The 22570-nt window shown below is 42.7% G+C and overlaps 1 protein-coding gene across 1 annotated transcript; it reads left to right on the top strand.

Moving 5' to 3' along the window:
* Nucleotides 1-747: 747 nt before the first annotated feature.
* On the top strand, nt 748-16707 carry dok1b (docking protein 1b). The gene is made up of 5 exons (XM_082520155.1): nt 748-1119; nt 11995-12315; nt 13408-13507; nt 13612-13784; nt 14422-16707. The coding sequence occupies exons 1-5, from the start codon at nt 1063-1065 to the stop codon at nt 15778-15780; spliced, it is 2010 nt and encodes a 669-aa protein (XP_082376281.1). The 5' UTR covers nt 748-1062; the 3' UTR covers nt 15781-16707.
* Nucleotides 16708-22570: the final 5863 nt, after the last annotated feature.

Raw genomic sequence — 22570 nt, 5'->3', positions numbered from 1 at the left:
GGAGGAGAGAAGGAGATGAGCGGCTCCGTGCGCGTACCACGCTGCTCACTCCTTCAGATGAAGGGAGTGAGTTGCGACAAGTATAACACATTTAATACAATACCGGTTGTTACTTATTATTTCAAAATAAACGTGCGCTACGGGCGAAAAAACTCAGTTTAACAGTAAAACTCATTTTTTCCCCCAAGTAAGAAAGCATGTATAAATATTCCCCGTGTTTTTCACACTTCCATGAATAATGATTCTTCATGGGTAATGTTGATCTTCCATGTTTTACAGAGAAAGCTCATAAATTGAGAAGTGAAATTTCCTGACTAGAGTTTCTTTTTTGGGGGGCTGGTGGATATCACTTTTAGAGGATCCTAGAATAAACATTTCCCCATTCCGGAGACTCGTCGGTTTCAAATTCACGATCAACATAAAGCACATTGTGAACTGATATGACAGCAAGATTTTCAGTAAAGCCTACTGTCATAGGAGTTCAGCTCGTTTGTTTTACGAGCAAAAACAAACAAATACAAAAAAAACAAATACAAAAAATTCCCCCCACCACCAACATAAATTGTCTATATTTAATTATCTAAATATCTTTGGAACATTTTCCACCCGCTGGAGAAGCTACACACAACTACAGCAAACTTCTCTTGTGGTTTTTGCAACCATACGCATGAAGTCAAAAGACATTATTCAGCGCTTTTATTGTGAAACCGATACCCGGAAGTGACGCGTTGTCGTATAAGCGCGGCTTTTCATTGGTCCATTTCTACAGGAGGAGTGAGAAGCGACAGATAGTCAAAGCAGCCGACAACATTTGGACATTAAGTTTGTGAGGACTTCTCGGTGACAGTTTGGAACTTTTTCTTCTTCTAGTATCACCATGACACTGTTACATGCGCGCGAGCGTCGCGATAAACACGGTTTAAGGCCTGTGGAGCGGAAGTGAGAGAAGAGAGAAGTTGTTGAGGGGGTGAAAGAAGAAAAAAAAAGGTGATTTTCTTCTGTCAAGTTCAAGTCCAGTTTCATCTTTGTGGAGGACGGCGGGCTTTAGCGTTTTTGGGGGGCATGGACACCCACGTTAAGGAGGGACAGCTTTATGTGCAACACCAAAAGTTTGGAAAGGTAAGACCCAGGAATAGAAAAGAAAAGAAAAAACGCTGCTTTTATTGATAAAATGTTGCGTTCACAGAAATAAAGGAAGTGCGTGTAGCCACAGCCAGTGTTATATTACAGGCAAATGAAACGAAGTGGTGGTACTTTAATAAGAGCCTGTAATAAACAAGCCATAACTTCTCTCTCTTATCTCAGCAGATAATATTCCATGTAATTTATTCAGGGTCACTAAAAAGAATGACAGATCCGTGCAACCACACAAACTCCACTCTATACTCAGCCAGTTTTGTGGATAGCTGCTGCTCATTATTGAGAAGCAAATAAAGCCTTTTAGGGGAAGAAAGAGGCACTAAAACTGCTCGTGACAGCATTATGTTGTCATATTTTGATTTTTAAAAAATCACAACTAAGTGATGTTAACTTTGTACCTCCACCAGACAGATGGTTTTTTTTTTGTACCTCGTGGCAAGTAAACAGAGCACTGGTGCAATTACAGGCCAGTGGCTTCAAAGATAATGCTACTGTACCTGCAGAAGGAGGAAGTCAGTGGCTGTGCCTTCAGTGATCTGGCCTTTTTTTGGTGTGGTGGTTTAGAGTAAAGGTGATGTGCATCTGTGTGCATGCAAATTCATCTCTGGGCTAAATGCAAGAACACATGAAACTAAAGTGAACTCAAGCTCCCCGAGTACTGTCAGGAAGGGAAGTTTGGTTGTGTGTGCGTGTTAGTGACAAGCTTTATGTGACTTTCCACAACAACTCATGATAAAAGTGTGTTAAACCATTAAAGTAGAGTCGGAAACCAAATCTATTTTCTACAAAGACGGCAGTCTTTACTTTCACTTCAGCTCAGCTGTCTGTACTTGCTGTTTACACCATTTAAACTCGCTGTCAGCATGCAGACTTTGTGTCATCTCGCAGCCACACACAAGCAGCACAGCTACCTGTGTGTTTTTGTGTGCATGCTGGTGTCAGCGCTCGGCCTCAGAGCACCACTGCATAGGAGCTGGGTTACTCTTTAAGATTTGTAAGAGGGTCTTTGTCTCTCCGTTTCTCTGTGGTCATATGACATGGACCAACAAAACATTCTGGCTCCATTTCCTGCCCTGGAATCAACACTTCACAATGCATATTCATACGCCCAAAACATAGTTTCAATGCCTTTTTATAGGCTGTTTTCAATAGAGCGTGATCAGACCTAAATCTTTCCATTTTCAAAAGTGAGGCGTTGTCTTTTACAGTGTCGAGGACCGAAGACCAGAAGTACCCTGAAGGGTATAAAGAAAGTATCAAAATTGAGCAGAATAGAACAGGAAGCAAAATGCTGGCTGATCTGAAAGTGTTGAAACTAGTGCGAGGTTTGGTGGGTGAATTATGCAATCGTTCGAGCTGTCAGTGGACAGGGTAGGACGTTCCCACGTGTATGGTCGGAAAATGTGACTTAAGAGTGAAGTGGCAGCGTCCAACCCAAGTTTCTGTTTCGCTCTGTTCTTCTTGTCAAACATTAAGTAGACCGTAGACCGCATTTTATATTTAGCTATTATCTAATCAGCTGTTTATTTCACTGATTAAATTAACTTGTTAATGTTTTTGTCCTATATGGTAAATACGTGCTAGAGATAAAGGATTGAAACAAACAAACAAACAAAAGTATTTTGTTTGAAGCTGAAAGATGCTGATAGCCCCTGTTATCATCTGAGGGGTTTTTTCTGTCAACTTCAGAAAAAAACGTCTTCACAGAGAACAGCTGCTTCCACAGGCTGGCTCCTTGTGATGGGTAAAATTAAATTAGAGATAACTCTGCAGATCTGGCCCACTGTGGGCACTTTTGTTTGACCAGTGTTGTAGATGCTGTGATGGCACTGCGATGGCGCCCCATTTGCTGATCTGGTTGAAACAAAATAGGTCACACAATGATTTTTGTTTGGTATTCATTCATTTTATCATCAGTGCCAAGTCTTTACCAGAAGTAGCCCACATCCGCAAGATAACCAGAATGCGCATCATCCTTCTATAACTTACCCACGAGACAAATATTTCTGCTTTTCCTTTGATGCCACTCTGTGTCACAGCGGTATTCATAGGATCCAAAATATGGCATATTGCTCTGTTTTAACCAATCAGAAGCACATTTGAGCAATGCAGAGGTGTAAAACAGGGCAAATATTTGGGGTGATGCACCTTTATGTACACTGTAAATATGGTTTATTGGAAAACCATGTTTGAGATAAATATTTGGATTTATAAATCTTGGACCTGCAGATTGCAGTCCACTTTCATGCTGGAGCTGCACAAAGCTTTGAGTTTAAAGAGTGCAGGTGTGGGCATGACGGTGCAGCTCTAAAGCCAGGAGCTAGCTGCCACTTGAACAGACGGGGTGTGTCAGAATGAAGTGGAATTACATGCCCGGAGGCAACTACATTTATCCAACAGTGATTCATGTCTGAAGGTCCTCGCGGTGGATTAATGGGTTTGTGTGTCAGATTGTCTGTATTTGCAGGTAGCACCTCAGTAGCTACATCACATTTCTCGGAAAAGAAACAACAAATCATTTGTAGTTTGTGGAAGTAGCATACAGGAAGGTGTGCAGTTTTCCTTGAATAGTCTGCAAGAATAGTACAAAGGATCATGATGGCAGTATTGAAAATCCCCATCGATGCATTAGATTTGATATTTTCCCCTCTTTGCATAATGATTTACTTTCATGTCCTCCTGGTTTTACAAATACCTGATATGTTTGGACCGAACTCTGTAACTGTGAGTATTTTAAAGTGTTAGTTCTGTAAATTTTAGAGAAATTTACAAAACATTTACTGCACTTTACACTGGAAGACAGTGGGAGCAATTTCTTTGCGTACATTTTAATGTTGGGGTAGGGTCATTGTGCTTATCGTTCCCTGTTCTTATCAAGTCCTCGTTCCCATTCAACATCTACAGGCACAACAGTACTTCAGGGAGTTTGGTTCATATCTTGGCATAAAACCCCCCCAAACTAAAATCTTTTGTCACTCTCCCGATCACTCGGTTAGAACACAGAGAAAAGCTCAACGTCATTATACTGATTTATTTCCGGTGCACTTTCCCCCCCTTTGTCGCCTTTAGTCAACAGGTCATCATGCTTCAGTAAGCATTAATACTTCTGTACAGGTATCGTGTTACAGCACAGTGACGTTTTCAGAATTGTTACCACACCTAAAAATACGAATACTTGAAAACAGAACTACCCTTTTTGTCTTTTGACTAAAACTACCATATAAATGAACTTTGTCATGGACTACGATATTACAGTAAAGCTTTTTAATTTTGTAATAAAAGTAAGCTAAACAGTTTACTGTATGAACATTTAGGCACGCACAAATGTGGCACATATTTGGCCAGTTCAAGCTAGCGTTTACTAACAGTCTAACTTTCTGACTCTGCGCATCAGAAATTCGGTACTCTTGCGGCTGGAAATGATTTATCATATTTGACAGACTTCCTCCGAGACATAGATTTCAGAAAGTCTTCACATTTCGCAGAATTTGTCATTTGTTAATGTAAAGCCGATGCTGCACGTGCTCGCTGAAACAGAACTGAACATTCAGCGTCTTAATAAGGACCTCATTCGCATGTTTGCACACGTTGGTGATGGTTGAGCTGTCATGAAAGCTGGTAGCCATCCCTGTCAGGAGCGACTTGAGTAACATGTCATCGCTGATGCGAAGGATTGAAGCACAGACCAAAAAATCCAATGTTTCCAGCTTTCCAGGGAATACTTGTTGGTTTGAAGTGAAAGTATTTGAGAGTTGTTGTTTTATCTGATAGTTAATGCTAAGATAATGATGAGTTAACGGGTCACCAGAAATTTGTTAATAATAAGTCCTTTTTTATGCAGCAATTCCAACAAATCCACTGGTTCCAGGATCTTTAGATTTTCTGTTTGATCTTTTTAACTGCTTGTAATATTTCTTGACATTTACAGACCAAATGATGATCATAAAATTTCTCTGAGGATTAATCGGTAGCCAGAGTGCCTGTTCCTATTGGATCTGCTGGTCGATTTGGCTAAACTTAGACCTCAACTTCCACATTTTGCGACGACGTCATTGTTGAAAACCGCGTTGGCGCTGAGAGCGACCTCTTACCTGTGTTACCTGATTTCACAGACATTACTATTGCCCTTAAAATCTCCACTCCACACATAGCTGTTTTTCCATACGGCGTGTGCACAATGGTACCAGCCTCACCGTGTAGTAGCGCAAATATAATTTGAGTCAAATCAGCAGATCGTTTGGGAGCGAGTAACGGAAAGCGTAAATGAACCGAACAGGCAGTTATTGCGGTTTGCTCAAATGTTATTGTCTCACATTAGTTTCACTCAAATCTGAGCTCATTGTGATTCACGTTTGGTTTTTGGGTCGAGAGAATCTGCAAACAGTTGAGAAAAGCTTGAGTTTATAGACACCACAGAGGACTGAGGTTAGGGCAGCAGACCTGTGGTCAGAGCAGTTGGCCATCTCCTTTTCTCTTATAAAACGTCCTCCTCGTTTGTCTACCTTTTACATAAAGTCACACATAAACAGAGAGCCCTCTGTTTTCCACCAGATTCCTTTTAGTGCATATTACCAACAACACACGGCATGATACAGACAAACTTTTATGCTTAAAGAAACACACACACACACACACACACACACACACACACACACACACACACACACACACACACTGGCCTTGCATGTGCCACTGAGGTCTGTCTGTGGCCAGTAAGAGGATGGTGGAGTGGGTTATTACACTGGTTTATTACAGACAAAGAGCATCACGTGTTCACGCAGCGACAGACTGGTTAAATGTATATCTACCTGCCTGAAAGCATCTGTCTGTATGCAAACACTTATTGTAATGACAGTTGGAAGGACAAGCAAATGAAACCCAAAGTTTTGTAATCCTGACTGGAAACACAGTGGAATCTGTGGCATATAAACAAACAAAGAGTTGAATATGTGTAAGAAGTGCAAAATTCATTATTTTTTTCACCATTATGTTCAGTGCACAGCTACCTGAAGGAAAGAAGAAGAATTATATTATTATTATTATATATTATATATTATTATATTTCTTATACTACCCTAAAGTGGTAGTCAGTCATGAAGTATGGGCCATGTGCTTCTCTTCGATTCTTCCAGCTCTTGCAAACAGACAGGACATCACTGAGGAAGTTTCGCTCCTTCGCTCAAATACATCTCTTTTGCATAATTTCCACTCTGTGTAATAGCGGCTGATAACGGCCGGTTGCCTTATATGGAGCAGCTGTTTCACAGACAGACATAATGCACCCACAGTCGCACACCCGCACATGCTTTAAAGTCTCACATCCTTTTCATGTATACCACTGAATTACATCACATTGTAAGAAGGGCTGATCGCGGTCTGCGTGCGTGCATTCGCTTGTATGGTCCACGGCAAACAGTTGGGCATTCTCACACAGACCCACACACACAAGCAAACATATATACACTGACACAGACCAGGATTCAGATGAAGGAAGCAAAGAGGATCCTCAGTAATGACAATCCCACACATTTCCTGTCTGTTTTGGCAGTTCATTTTAAAGGCTGCAGTGTGTGTCGGTGTGTGTGCGTGAAGGACTTTGGTAAAGCTGTCTTATTTAATGCGGGGACCTCTTTTATGGCTGCATTTGACAGGGATATTAAGACATTTATTATGAACACATTTACCTCAAGACCTTCAGAGGTTATCCAGCTCAGCTTTTACAGGAAACCTCAGAAAGACCAACTAAGGACCCTGTAGGTTGTAGATATACACAAACCCTGTTGCTATAGCTGTATCTGAAGCATCATGCAAATATCATAATTCCACCTTTACATACTGAGTCACACGTTGATGATTTTCATGCAGCGGATGATAATGAAAAAGCTGTTAGGGCTTATTCAGTACGGCAGTACTGATGGTTGACAGTAAATACGGGCAGAGCATTTACTGACGTACAGTTAGGAAGTACTTCATTTTACATGAGGTGCTCTATTTTATTTCTTCTTCTTTATCCTATTAGTCCTTTATTTGTCAGTTACAGTTAAGTGTACTTCGCCAGTATGTTATATACAAATATTTAGATGCAGCACCTACCGCTTTGAGAGCTTTTACTGGTCCTAACAAGCATTTCCACTACATTTCCTTAAGTATAGCATCCAAAGACTGTCTATTACAGTCTAATCAACGAATCCCAAAGAATCCACAAGCTGGAGTTGACAAATTTCTTAGCTGACATGCAAATGAGTATTTCATGATTTACATCAATCTGACTGCTGGGCTAGTCTGCTGGCCTGGGCTCTGTAGAGTCAAAATGATAACAATATAATAAAATAACAATATTTAAATGGAATTTACTAAAATGTTTCTGACGATAAAGAAAAATAATATTTAACAGTGTTTTATTGATGTTCCCAGCTTGCAGGCAGCAAAATCAAGTGAAGGACGGCATCCAGCTTGTGTGAGCTGCTGTCTAACTAATTCAAAGCGTGAATCTATTGTAACAAGGTAACAGAAGCTTCAGCGTTGGGGAGCAACAGTAGTGACACAACAGAAGTCAAATGTAGAGTAAAATAAAAATATCTCGGGTCGAGTTTTTTAACCTGCTGATTTAAGTCTTCCTTTTCCTCACTGTGACCACATCAGGAGTTTCCATCCATCGTTTGCTTTTCCTGTCGTATAGAGTGCAGCTAGCAAGCGCTCCAGCGATGTTCAGTTGAGTTAATTACTTCGGCCCACACATCAGCTGGCTCTATATCTCCTCCTTGCATGCCTCCGTAGCCTGTTTGTGCTTGATGGTGACTTTTTGCCTCAATTTGTTGTTTCCGCCTTCAGCTGAAGCAGTTTTCTTGTTGAAGTTAGTTAAAGTAGCTCCTTTATTACCCTTAGTGTCAGACATATCTGTGCATGCTACATAAACGTAAACTTATATCATGTAAAACTATACTGGTTTCATTTCAAGACAATATGATATGCTATACCAACTGTTTTAGCAGGTTTTGGATAGCTAGGAGATGTCCAAGCCAACAAGTCCTTTTCTTTGTTTGCTAATCCACACAAGTTCAAAATAAAGCTAAATTATCGTCAGAATAGAGCTGATTACATATTTGGCAAATGGAAACTATGTTTTTCCTACTTGCTGCTTGGTCAAGACACTCAGAATATGAGAAGACTAGAAAGAGAAACGATAAATAATAACTAGCTATAGCGATTTAGCTTTAAAGGTCTTTAATGTGTCAGTAGGAAAAGCAGGTGTAAGTAAAATAGAAGCTGGCTGAATTCCTTCGAATCTCTTTAGCTTCTGGATCCTGTTATAATTCCCGTTGACTCACTCTCACACTTCTATGGAAGACAGCTGAATGGCATGAAGCCACTGTAAATGGTTTTAACCCTTGTGTGTCTCCCAACATGACAAATGAATGTGCCGTGATAAAGTATTTTTGTTAAGTTGTATATATCATGTCATAATACCACTTTTCTTTAAAAAGCTTTAACCCTTTAAATCGATGTCAAAAGTCACACACTGGGCTGTGGCTGCTGTTCCACTCAGCTTTCAGGTTCTTTGGGCTTTAATTTTCTGACGTACTAAATAATGTTTTCGCTTCTTATCAGTGAAGTAGAACCTTTCCTGCCGTTGTAATATTCATATTTCTCATTTACTTCTGTTCGCTGGATTTTCCCTGCTGGTCGAAGGACTTTACCCCTGACCTTCCTGTTACAAACTCAGCTGTCTGGCTGTCAGGCCTCGCTGAGTGATTGAAGGGGAAACACATCTTTTTCAGGAGAAATGTCCACATATGACTTAAGAGTAAAAAGCTTGGAGGAATTTTCTAAATAAAATAAGTTATCAGCTTCATGACAAACACTACTTTAGTCTACACTGCATTGACTACATGCAGCCGTACATGTCTTCATGTCTATTTTCAGCAGTGAACGCCGGGGCTCTTTTACACCTGCCGAGCTTCTCATTGTTCAGCGTCGGATCGCGTGCCACGTTGTTTGCTGCTGTCCTTGTTTGTGGAGGAAGAGATCATTGTTAGCTGTTGCTTCCTCACCGCTGGCCTCGGGGTAGAAATGATAAACCTGTCGCCAAATTTTGTCCGGGTCATTTTTTTTATCCCGGGAGATAAAAGATAAAGCAGGCACATTTCTTTACACAGAAGACACGTAAACCCAAAACCTCCTCAATGAGATATTTTTAGTTAATTTTTAAACTAAAGTGATGTACAGATGCAGTCAGAGCTGGAGTAGTTAGATTAAAATGAACTAACTGTTAAACCTCAAAAACTCATAGAATTATTTTAATATACTAAATTAATCTTAATATACTAAATTAATCTATGTGTAAACTCAAGATGAGTAAATGCTTTTAAGATAATTTTTCTGTATGAGCAATGATGACTAATGCTGAGGTCTGCAACTGCTGCTGATTGAATGTAAAGGAAACAATGGCTTGTGCAACAGATTTGAGTTAAACTGCACTGGAGTCATCACCACATGCCTCCTACATTAAGCCTCAGACAGCAGAGCGGTAGAGTAACAGAACAGCCTGGAAATCTCATTTTGACTCAGAATTTCTGAACCTTAACTTTACTCTTCATCAGTTTTTAATCATTTGTGGACAATTTTGCGTTCCCCTCTACTGCTATCAGATCAAACCACACACTTTTAGCTCGTTCGACAGACATTAACAGCATAATGTAAATCATATCTTGTGTTTCAATTCAAATTCACCTTTTTCTATCCTTTCAGCCTGTCCCACCCACTTAGGCAGCTTTCAGATTTAGTTTAAACTCAGCCTACTTGTCTGATCGCTACATGAAAAACAAACTTGTGTTTCTTTTCTTTTTTTCGCCTGTCCCATTTGGTTCTTTAGCCATCAGAATTGTTGTCTGAAGACCAACAAGGATACCCAATGGATTTACTTTGCCAAATGGATCATCGTGGCATTGCCGTATTGGTCCATTTGGTCGATCTTTGTTTTTATTATTTATTATATTTTATTTTCAGATGTTACAGATGGGACAGACATGAGTGAGAGATAGGAAAGGGAGAAAGAAAGAGGAAGGAAAGGAAAAACAGAAGGGGAGAGGGACAGTGAGAAAGGGGGGGAGAAAAAAAATAAAAATCTCCTGGATCACCTGTTGAGAGAAGAATAGAAAACAAGCAAAAAAAGACAAAAAAAACAAAAAACAAAGCAACATACTAAACACAACACCATTGCATTAATCTAGCTAAGTGTAAACAGCAGTAAATACTAAATATTCAATGTTGTTGTGCAGCACGCAGGACAGATGTGCTTCGAAGTAGTAGCCAAGAAAGGTGTAATTTGGGTCTACGAGCAGTGAACACCCGTGTGCATACCTGTGTGGATCAGCGCGCTTGTATTCCAAAGGTTTCTCCATGTAACGATCTGCTAGGGAGTGTGGGGGGGCCACAGCCCCGTCCTCCAGGGTGTGAAGCGGGTATGGAGGAGATCAAAACTCCAGACATCCAGAGGCCCCCAGAACACAAGAAACCATGGAAGACCAACAGAGGGGCAGCCGCGCCACTGTTCCAGTAAGAGCTGAGGAGAGTCCCAGATGAGGGTTCACTCAGCAGCCGCGGAGCAGAAGCCAGGGGGAGTTGCAGTGACGCGCCCGTGAGCTCCGCCGGCCGCCAGCTGTGCCTGAGTGACCGAGCCCCAGGCCGAGAGGCCGGGGGCACCCCACCCCCGAAGGGGCCCGAGCGAGCCCCAGGCTCCAGGCCCCGATAAGCGGCCGCCAAGGAGTGAGCCGGTGTGTACCTGGACGCCCACCCCCAGACACAAAGAACCACCAACGCACCGACACCTGAGGGAGTCCACCACCGGCAGGGGAAGTGGTGGTAGGTGGAGATAGGCCTCCAAACCTTGGAGGGCCTGAGATGTCCCCAGAGAGGTGGCGTCTGATACCCAACCTGACATATAGACACAGACATACAGGCACACACAGACACAAACATCCATTCCCACCCTCATGCTCTCATATGCACTCACTCCACACTCAACCGACGTGGAGACAGACATAAAGAGACGTTGTACACACGATCACACTCCCCAAGCGTACTCTACGAACCGGGTCTAGGTACCCTTGCTCCTGGAGGGGGGAACTGCACCCAGACCCAGGTGGTGTTACCCTTTTCCCTGCGGTGGGGAGAGGCAGACCACCCCGACTCCGTAGCAGCAGGGAGGCCCCACACTCCAGACCGCAGTCGGACGGCCAACTCCACCTAGCCCTCCCGCTCCAGCAGGCCGCAGAGAATGGGGGTGGGAACAAACTTGTGTTTCTAAAGACTTGTACTTTAAAGTGAACAATGTCAGGAAAACTTAAAAAATAAAAACTACGACAGAAATGTTCAGAAGAAAGTAAATATTACACACCCTGTACTTGAAATATGACCTAACCTAAGAATGTGTAACCTCCTCACATGTTTTGCAGTGATGACAATTTGCATTTGGAGTCATGCTTCTGTCCACATGGCAATATTTGTCAAAGTTTCCTGTTACTACTGATTTGGTCTTCACAACTAATGCAAGAAATGCATGGTCAGAGTGTACAGCAGCCTAATCAGCTCTTTGGCTGACCTGATTTATTAGTGGGTCAGTATTTTAGACCCATATTTCCCAGTCTCTGTGTCAGCATTTATAACCATCAGTAAATGAAAATTAAAAAAAAGTGAGAAACACCCTTCAACCAAGTTTTTTGTGACATACTCTATCAGAGGGTACTCTGCAGCTTCCCTCTTTGTCACTGCAAATAAGCAGGTGAAAGGTGCTAAAACGCTTCTCTCGGTTTTAGCTACAATAATGTTTAATGATTTTTCTCGTTACTTCCACAGAAATGGAAGAAGAACTGGTTCGTCCTCTACCCTGCCAGCCAAAATGGCATCGCCCGCCTCGAGTTCTTCGACGCTCCTGGTGGTGGAGGTGGAGGTGGCGGAGGCTCCGTAGGCGGGTCCAATGAGAAGACCAGGAAGCTGGACAAGAAGATCATTCGCTTGTCCGAGTGCATTTCCATCCTGCCTGCACTGACAGAGAGCTGCCCCAAAGACAACATGGCAGCGTTTTGTGTGGAAACAAACGATAAGATGCACGTGTTTTCAGCAGAAAAGGCCGTTGCCAAGGATTGGATGGATACCATGTGTGACATTGCATTTCAGGTATTTTTTATAGTTTTTAAAGACTTGTACACCTGCTAATTAGTACTAAGTAATATACAAATAAAATACTGGACTTGACTAACCATACAGGTGTTATAGTCAAAAGCTCAGTCATTCCTATAAGCGGCTTTGAAGTCACCTAGCCTCCAACACCTTTTTGTTGCAGGCCTCAAACGTTTCATTTGTCTTAAATGAACTTGGTCATTTTAGCATGGGCGCCTATGGGGGACCGACTCACTTTAGTAACCAGCCTCATGTGGACGTTAGAAAGTTGTCGATTTTCGCACTTCTCCGCCGGCTTTATTTTTCAGCGCCGTAGGCTGATGCTCGGTTTGCTATAGGAAGCAGAGTTTGCAGTGTGTGACTAATACCAGGGTGGATGTGTGTGTGTTTTTTAAGGCTTCCTGTGTGTGTGTTTAATGTCTTTATCTCTTGTTGTATCTACAATATGTTTCTTTGCACCTAGCTTCTCTGCTCTGTAGTGTACAAGCCTAAACGTGACGACAAATATTTGCACAAATTTAATGAAAAAGCGGATTTAGTGCAATTCAGTATCGACTGCAATGTGGACTTTTCTTTTTGTTTGTGCGTGAGTCTTCCAGATTTTCCCACATGCCCTTGGAGTGTCTATGTAGGCCGCAGCTTGCACCATGTGAGCGCCTACACACATATACACAAACATGAACGTAGCAGATATTTGCAGAAAGGAAGCCAGAGGGAGTTTCCAGGAGGAAGACTGCACACTCAGCCTCTCTAACGCTTTACTCTTTTCTCTTCTCACTCTTTTTACTTGGTCCTTCACGTCTGCTGTGTTTTTATGAAATTCCGTTTTATTTATATAGCACCAAATCACAACAATAGCCGCCTCAAGGTGCTTTACATTGTTGGGTAAAAACCCTGCAATAAGACGAGAAAAACCAGACAGTCAAGCAACTCACTATGACCAAGCACTTGGCGACAATAGGAAGAAAAAACTCCCTTTTAAAAGGGAAGAAACCCTCTGCAACACATAGCTTACATATGTTTATGTGTACATGCTGTGAGTATCCTAATTCAGTGTCTGGTTGTCTGTTGTGTTTATGTGACCAACAGGGCGGAAGTGGCAGCAGTACCAGCGGTGCTGTAGACTCTAATGGAGGACCCCAGGACCTGCAGATGGCCGAGAACCTCATCTACTACTCCAGAGAGGAGGGTAAGTCACAAAGCAGTCCAGTCTTTTGGGCTCAGGGGTTAATCTAATCCAGCCAGATATTTTCTAGAAGATTTATGAAAAAAATTGCTCTCATTTTGTTGCAGTGAACGAGTTCTGGGTAACCATTCAACGGACCGAGGCCTCAGAGCGTTGTGGGCTCGCGGGCAACTACTGGCTGAAAGCTGAAAGCGATGTTTTGATCTTGAAGGAGCCAAAGACCAAGAGGCAGGTTCTGGTGTGGCCCTACAAGCTGCTGAGGAGATACGGCAGGGACAGGGTGAGTGAGATATGTCTCTGATAGGCAGAAAAACGATCAGAGCAACAGAGAAATGGCTAAAATCTCCTCAGGTCATCAAAACGTGTTGATCTCTGACAAACTTGGAAAGGATGTGTGTTGTCCTAAGTTTAAACGCACGGCGCACGACTGATTATACGTAGGAAGTGAAAACAATGACAGCGCGTATATATGTGGTTTGAGCCTCAGCGTTACTAAATATATTTAAGGTCCGACTCTCTGTGGTTGTTTTGTGTCACTTAGATGCTTTAAAGCTCAAGATCAGGACTTAAAATTAGCAGATGACCTTTAAAAGAGGCTGTTTAGTTTGTCTACTCATGATGTTTATGTTTAAGTATTGATGCCATCGCTGGTGCAGGTTGGAAGGGAAACAGATAATGACTTTCAACTTTCTGCCTCAGTTAGAATTTGGAAGTAAATTTATTATTCAGATCTAATCAGAAAACTTGAAAATGAAGCGAAGTTCACTGGAAAAAGGAAGTGCTGGGACTTGTGCGACTAGCTTCTGTTGCTTCTGTTTCATTTTGAAATTTGTTCAATCCCTTCTGTAACAGACACACTTAACTCTAAATTTTGGATGAAACCCAATTAACCTTTTTTTTTTCTCTTCTTTTTCCAGGTCATGTTTTCATTCGAGGCGGGCCGACGGTGCGACTCAGGCCCTGGCACCTTCACCTTTGAGACCAAACAAGGGAACGAGATCTTCATACTGGTCGACCAGGCGATCCAGTCACAGAAAGCTCTAGCTGAAGAGCGCCGCCTCAGCAGCCCTTTGAACTCTGAATCAGACTGCTCAGCATCGCTTCAACATCTCCGCAATACCATTTCTGCCAGCATGGCGACGGGAAGCGGCGACAGCAGCAGCAGCAGCAGTCGCGAGGCCGACGGGGATTCGGGCGGGAGCAAACCAGGCTCGGCTGACGGCGTGCTCGGAAAGAGAGACGGAGGAGACGGAGGACGGGTGCAAGGAGGTGGAACGGGACTTAAAGGGAGGAGTTTACCAGAGCCTCCAGGGATGTTGGGAGGTGCAGGGACACCTCCGCGGTCTCCCAAAGGACATGTGGGCAAAGGTGTGTCCTTATCTGATGAAAGCGCAGGCCTTTATTCTGAACCAGCTGATTCAGTCCGTTTGCCTCTGCAAATCGCTGATTGTCTCTATTCTGACCCGGTGGACAGCATCAAGGCTCAGAACCAAACCAGCAGCCCATCCACAGCCACCGCTCCAGTGCCCACTCCACGCCAACGACCAGTAGGCGACGATTCCGTGGGAGCGGGCGTCCAAGGGGATCACCCGTCAGGCAGTAACCACAGGAAGCACCCAGATCTGTACTCGCATGTGTACGATCAGATCACTATGGATCTGAACGCACTGAGTCTAAACGGGGGTGTAGGGAAAGGACGAGGGGGAGGACGGGCGGTGAACAATAGCAGGCGACCCCCGGGAGGTAACGCAGAAGGAGCTCCGTCACCTCCCGCCTCTTCCCAGGAGCACATATATGACGAACCAGAGGGTCGTGCAAAAGGAAGCATACCCGCTAGCTTAGGAATGCTTTTTTATGACAAAGCTCACGCGGAGCCTCACAGCCAGAGGAGACAAGAGGAGACGGTGACCCCATCAGGACAGGAGGGGAAGCAGCCTCAGAGACAATCCCCTCCCCAGTTTGGCCAGGGCCGTGGCACGCCACAGCCTCCGACGCCGCGGTTCCCCAAGCCTCTTACCGCTCCCAAGCCAGGCAGGGGTGGTTTCACTCGTAAGGAGCCAGTTCCTCTGCCCCCTGGAAAACATGGAGGTCCCGCCAATAACGTGAACAACAACAACAACATTTGGGGTGGTGGTGATAGTGGAGACAGGGGGAAAGTGGTGTACAGCAAAGTATCAAAATCTAAGGCTCCAGCTACTGCTATGTGGTACAGCCAGCACCAACAAGCACGGCTGAGAGCACCCGATATCATTTATGACAACCTGGGAGATATTTGACACGAATCGCTTTTTTCAAAGAGGTAAGATGACGCTGAAAGACAAATTTTTGGTCAGCGCCTGCGGGCTTTTCCAAAGGACTGAGTGCATTTCGCATTTCTTCCAGCGGCAGACTGGAATAATGATTTGAGACAGCGGATTAGCTCACAGTCACGAGAAAACCACAACATGGCTGTATTTTTTGAAACATGCTGTGCAGCTATAGCAGGGCCACCCTGCGCTTGTGTGTGTTCCAGAAAGAGAGAGTGAGTGTTTGCCTGGTCAAACCCATAATTGGCGTACCCAAGCCACAGTGTGGTCAAAGCCAGAATGGATGTGCCAACAAGAGTCTCTGCTTACGGGCTTGACTTGAAGACGCTGGGAGAGTGGCTTGGCTCTTCTTTTCTCATCCGCTGTGGCTGCGAAGTGACCGAAGAACATGTTTTTTTGCACTGCTGCTTTCTCCGTTTCTTTGAAATGCGTGACGGACACAAGTCATTGTTTGACAGTGAGACGAGGGACACACCAAAAGGAACCAGTCATTTTCTGTTTGTGTTTTCCGGGCTGATATATTCTCTCAAATCTCACCAAAGTGGGAAGATGAATTTTTTCAGGCCAGGACACTAATATGAGATGTGGTCGCACTGGAAGAGCTGCTGTTTAAAAAAAAAAAAAAAAGGACAAAAAAAAGCAGCTGATTTAGTGAAGCCTGAAAAGTGGAACTGTTAAGACGGCTTCAGAATCAGAAACAATCTTGTGGCCGTTAAATCACAACTTCCTGCACAAGTTTAACATTTGGTAAAATCCTGTATATTTCTGTGTTTTCACAAACTAAATATGAAACTAATCAGTCCTCCGCAGTGTAATAAGTATGTGTGTGTATGTGTCCAAAAAAGCTGTGCTCTCTGTAAATATAACTAATAATAAAAGTGGCTCTACAAATTTAAACGATTTCTTCAAAGTCACTTCTTTAAACAAGTTTCTCGATTACCACCCCGCTCTCCTTGTCCTGCCAGGAGCCAATCAGACGCTTAAAAGACTTTTCTGTTCTGGACCAAAACAGGACAGCGACGCAGTCTGACCTCATCCTCCGCTTCTCTCCTGCTGCCACGCTCTGTTTTTGTTGTTTCTGTCGGTTTCCAGCCACTTAATCACACCATTAAAGCCCAGCCTCAAAAAAAAAAAAAAGTAAGAGAAGCACAAAGACATCCTTTCTTACTTTCTTCCTTCCTTTCTCCATCTCTGCTTTAATTCTGTTGTCCGGTTGCTCTGGTGACAGTTAAAACGGTGGCTGGTTTGTGTCAGACACGCTGTGCATTTTAACTCCTGAGAGATACCGTAAGAGGACGGCGGGCACACGAGATGGGAAGATGTGAGGGTTTCTTCTGAGCTGAGGGTGACAAAACAGTCGGAACAAAGAGATTTAAAGACGGAGGGGGGAAAAAAAGAAACGCTGACATGATGAATGCTGGCTTGGATGAGCCAAGTTGTGTCTGGTTGGCTTGCAAACAGGTACAGGCTGTTCTCTTTGCAGCCACTGCTGCTATTTATCCCCTTCATCCCTCTTTATCCCTCTTTTTTTATTCCCTCACCTGCTGCTGGAGTAATTGGATTACATATTGAAAGTAAATTTCCCAACTTCTCTAACACTCCTTCTTCTTTCAGACAGAACGAGGGAAGAAAAACAAAGTACAAGAGCGGCAGTGAGCTTCTGTCTTTCTCATTAAACTCTCAGTGAACCAATTGCGAGAAAAAAAAATGCTGGGGAAAGGGCACAACACACACACATTACGGCACCGTTTTCATGCAGTCAACATTTTCTTTTATTCGGTTCAGCACTTCCTCTTTGGAATATCCAAAACAAGCTGTTTACACATTTACAGTGTCTGTTTCCAGAGAAGACTTTGCCCAAATTCTGGCCATAAAGCAAACTGCGCAAACTTTCATGCTGAGTTCGGTTTCAATGCGTTCTTTATCTCATGTGACTCCACTTGTTCGAGCTTTAAAAAAAGCTACAGTTTTGCACATTTCAGCTGTTCAGTTTAGCATTTTAGACGCGCAACTGACTCTTTTTACTTTTTTGAAATACTTTGACACGGTTGCCTGAGTATCATTTACCAAAACAGGAACTGTGATTTAATTTTTTTGTCTGTGTAAATGTGCAGACCACGAGTGACATAAAAAGTTTTGTTTCTCTCTCTTTGCAGTGTCTTGGGTAATAAAGTGACACACATTTTATTTCTTTCATGTCATTGTCAGTGAGAGCGGGTGTGTGTTGCAATTTTAGGCTCATTTTTAAAAACGGTCGCATAAAAAGTCCCCGGAGCTAAATGAGAACGATTATGTGGTAAGCAAAGAAATGTGAAGAAGATGTTAGTGTGACCAGATTAAGAAAATCCAGTCACACTATGTATTCATTCATTCTTTGTTTAAAACATAAGACACTGGACTTTTTCATGTAATCCGAGCTAATCCTTTCAGTTACGCCTAAACAAAGACCATCTTTCTCCGTTTTCTCTGTTTCAGTATAACAACAACAACAACATCAGTGTTACTGAGCACAGAGTTATGAGCGTGGATAACTCTGTGCTGGATAAATGCGCAATCCAAACATCCGGGCCCGGTACTTTGAAACAACTTCAATAAATGCAGGATATCCATCCGTTATCTGGATTCATTCAGGGATTCAGCAGTCACACAAAGCTGGTTATCAACTCACTAAATCAACTCAGAGTTTCCCCTGTGTATTCACAGGAAAAGGATGGTGTTAGCGGCATCTGGCCAATCACGGATAAGTGCTGCAGCTGGCAACAGACTGGCTGATTAGTATAGTTTAGTATCGCTTTATGTTGCCTGACGATAAATCTATACGGTGGGAAAACTAATACAGATGGAAAGCAACACAATGTGTAAAGGGAAAAGCTCTGCACAATAAAAGTCCTCAATGAATGTGTCTGTTTAAGCGTTTTGGTCAGTAAAACTGGAAAAGAGCAACTATATTAATAGTATTTAGACTATTTAAAGTTAGTGAAGAAAATCAACATAATTCAGTGCAAGTTGATAAACTTACGCTGGTATAGCTCACTGGGTTGAGCAGGTGACCCATATGTCACATGGCTCTGGCCCTATGGAGATGTCAGCCATGCTGTCGTATCTCAAAAGTCTTGAGCCACCCTCTTTATATTTTGCCATGAAAATGGCAAATTGGTGCAGAAATTTGGGGGAAAGCCATCCAATGAATGCTAGTGCTCCACTGCATGTTGTTCTATTCATGAATACTTTTACTGCACTGGTGGTGTAGTTGGGATTACTGTCATGCATGCTGTCAATGAAGCCTTTTTTAATCCTACACTTTCCAGATGGTATTGCGCGATGGATGAATATCTGATTGTACTTTTGTGTATTCATATTTCCAGTTTTTATGAGATCCTCAACACCACTGGCTGAATTTTAGCCCCAAATCATGGCAAATCATTAGCTGTACTTTTTATGCTTTACTGATTCAAAGGTCAATCATTAACAGAAAAAAAACAAACAGAAAGAAACCTCTGAAAATGTCAGGTACAAATGTCCAGACCTTCAGAAAGCCTGGAGAACTATTGTTCAAGACCACTTAATTAAAAAAATCTTTAAGCAAAATATAAAAAATGGAGGGTTAGGGTTAGCACTGTACTTGTATAGCAGCTTTCTTGCATAGATGTGTGCCTTATGCATGAAAGCACGATTTCATGCATATATCTCCCTTTCAAATGCTGCTACAACCGGCAGCCAGTTAACAACTTTGAGCTACCGTCACTTTTGAAGCTCGCCCAGTGACGCACTTAAATGCTCAATGTGTTTAAAAAGCAGTGCGCTAAAATATCAGCTTGTGGTTTTACAGGTTTTTATGTGCTGGGCTATCAAGCCTGTTTTGGTCATGTGCATTTCCTGAAGTGTGAAGCAGTTGCAGCGCAGCCTCGCAATGAACTCCACGACAGGCTGTAAAGCTAAACTGCCTCTTAACAGGTATGCAGAAGAGGGCTAGGCCGTCACAACTAAATCTGCATGTATCCCGTCAACATATGCTCAACAACAAACCGATGGATTTATCCGTTATCACCAGCTAAGATTCAGATCTTATTTCGACGTTACAGAAAGCACCCCGCTCTTTCTGTCACCTCCTCTTCATTTTTGTTCTTCACACTTTGCTCTTCATCTGTTTGACCTTTCACACATCTGCAACGGGCAAGGTGCACGAACACGTATGAACAACTCGATACTGATGTGTATCAGGGTGTTATTTGCATCTGCATGGATTCCACCATTTGTCCCTTGTTGTGTACATTGTTGTCTTGTATGTGTGTGTGTGTGTGGTAGCCTCATACTGAAAGGCTTTATCAGACTTCACTTCACAGTTTCAGATCAACTTCTGTGAGTTTTCTCACCGTAAGATGGAGAAAAATGACAAGTTCAACAGTGAGCGCTCTGCTGCAGGTTATGTGACACCAAAAGCATCGAAGTTAAGATGCTGTGAATGATCAACAGACAGCAGAAACATATAGAGGCTTTACTCTACCAGACATGACACCAGTTGTGTATGTGTGTGGGTGTGTTTGCACCATTTCTAGACACATGAGTCTCTCTGGCCAGACAGTTTTATCTGCAGCTTTGAGGTCTATGTGTTACTTACTGCATGTCTACACAAACACACACACTCACACGTACTATATTAACTATTATCATGTCAGTCACAGCCTTCCTGTTCTTTTCACTGTCTATTCTCAACACTGCGTGACTGTCTTCTTCCCACCAAGGTCTCCTGCTCGTCCTCTTTAGTCAAAGGTCACGTCAGAGTTTAGTTTCGGAAAGAGAAAAGGACCAGCCCAACAACATGAGGCACTGAAACTTGTTGTTTTTTTTTCGCAAACACGTGCTTCTGTGGAAAGAGAGAAGGAAAACAAAACTCCTTTCCAGAAGGCTTCATATTGAAGGGCAGTAGGTGCTTGGCCAACAGGGCAGTGCCCTATGATACGCAAATGTGCAACCAAATGAATCATAAAAATATGTAATAGATAATATATACATAGCTCACTGTAATGGTTTTTCTCTGTTCCTGTACGACAGAACACAAACCAGCAAAAAGAAACGAAACTGCTGCACTCATATTATCCTAGCTTTCCAAAGATGAGAGGAAAACTATGAGCAGAGGAAAACATCTGTCCCTGATGTCTGAGAAACAAAACAGAAATCCGTCCATCCATAGTTTAGCTAGTTAGCTAGCGCACAGCTAGCATGTTTGCAGTTAGGACACAAAGTCAGGAAGTCGGTATAGTAACCTCAAATTGACGTAGCCCCTGGGTTCTGTGCCTAATTTAGAATTGTGTATTCTTATTTAATGGGTGGATGGGTTTTATTTCTAGTTGCATTCATGATTGTTCCAGGGGCTTGTGATCCTTTTGGGTTCTGGGTAACGAGGGAAGTGGGAACGACTGGCGATAAAGGCACACAGGGGGTCATATTAAGAGAATCAGAGCAGGGAGGGAAAACACAAGACAGTGTGAACAATGAACTACCAAAATAAGACAGGCTTTTGCTTTTTATGCAATGTCCCTGATTATGCTTTGCCATGACCCTCGTATTTCTTTCCCTGATTACCCTTCTTTGTATAAATGGTCCTGTTGTGTCTGTAGTCTTTGTTGGATTCCCTGCTGTGGTGCTTCCCTTGTCTTGTTAATTTTTTTTAGATTTCAAACTATGATATAAAGTCTTTCCTGCCCTACACACCAGTTAGTTCTTGTTTTCATTCCCCATCCACTTGTCATCTATTCTCAAAGGCCCATGAGCTGCTGAACAAGGCCTTCCAGACTGAAGCTGCTAGCCTAGCTCATTGCTTCTGAAATATCTGTCCACTTCATTATTAGTCAATTGCTTGGCTATCTGCAAATTGCATAAAACTGTGTGATTGTGGACAGTTGTGGTTACAGATTATCTCACCACCTCCATGCATTAGTACTTAAAGTTTACCTAATTTGCTAAAACGCACAAAACACAATATACAAAGGTCTACATATGGTCTCTACTCTGTGTTAGTGCCTGTTAACTGACTCAACTGCATCAAATGAGGCTCTAAAAGGAAAATAATGAGCCGAAAGATTTACTGATGCATAGCTAATGACACTATTGATGGTGCAGCTTTGATGTAATCAGAGGAAACTTCATCCGAGAGATTCATCAGGTCAGGAATCCCAATAGCCTCTTAATGATGTAGTTACTCTACTGAATAAAGGAATAACAACAGTATTGTCAGGCTATGGCTTCAAATGTTAAGATCTGTGCAAATGCCATTTTTTATGTCAAACATGGCTGGGTTATTTTGGTCTTGTGAAAACTTGACACCTGTCAGCTGCACCTCTTAATATAAAAACGACTTTGAGCATCGTTTCCTCATTCTGTTTCAACTTTGCGATGCGTAGCATATGACACACTCCTGTCGTGGGCATCTGACAAGACGTTAGTGCTTTCTGACACGGGACACACATGAAACTGTCCGGTTTCCTCTCGTGTTTGACTTGGTCGACCACCAGCGCTCTATTTTTGGCTTTGCGTGGGCAAACCAATTCAGTCATGTGTGTCTGAAATAGAGGTTCATTCACTCTCGCTCTCTTTCAGTGCTACCTAAAGGAAATGTCAGTTTCTCATTCATGCTGCTTCATTTGCAAAACCTCAATGATTATCTGCACAGAGGTTATGTGTGGTGAAGAAGTGATTTTTCTCAGCGAGCTTCAGTGGACCACACTTCAGGTTCAGGTTCTCTAGTTTCTGTGCTTTTCAT

Source organism: Aulonocara stuartgranti (genome assembly GCF_965226115.1).
Source record: "Aulonocara stuartgranti genome assembly, chromosome: 3".
NCBI classification, from domain to species: Eukaryota; Metazoa; Chordata; class Actinopteri; order Cichliformes; family Cichlidae; genus Aulonocara; species Aulonocara stuartgranti.
This window is presented reverse-complemented; position numbering and strand designations above follow the sequence as displayed.

Coding starts and splice junctions, on each gene's coding strand:
- dok1b (XM_082520155.1), top strand. CDS start 1,063: ATGGACACCCACGTTAAGGAGGGACAGCTTTATGTGCAACACCAAAAG. Junction 12,316..13,407: donor TGTGTGACATTGCATTTCAG/GTATTTTTTATA, acceptor TGTGACCAACAG/GGCGGAAGTGGCAGCAGTAC. Junction 13,785..14,421: donor GGAGATACGGCAGGGACAGG/GTGAGTGAGATA, acceptor TTCTTTTTCCAG/GTCATGTTTTCATTCGAGGC.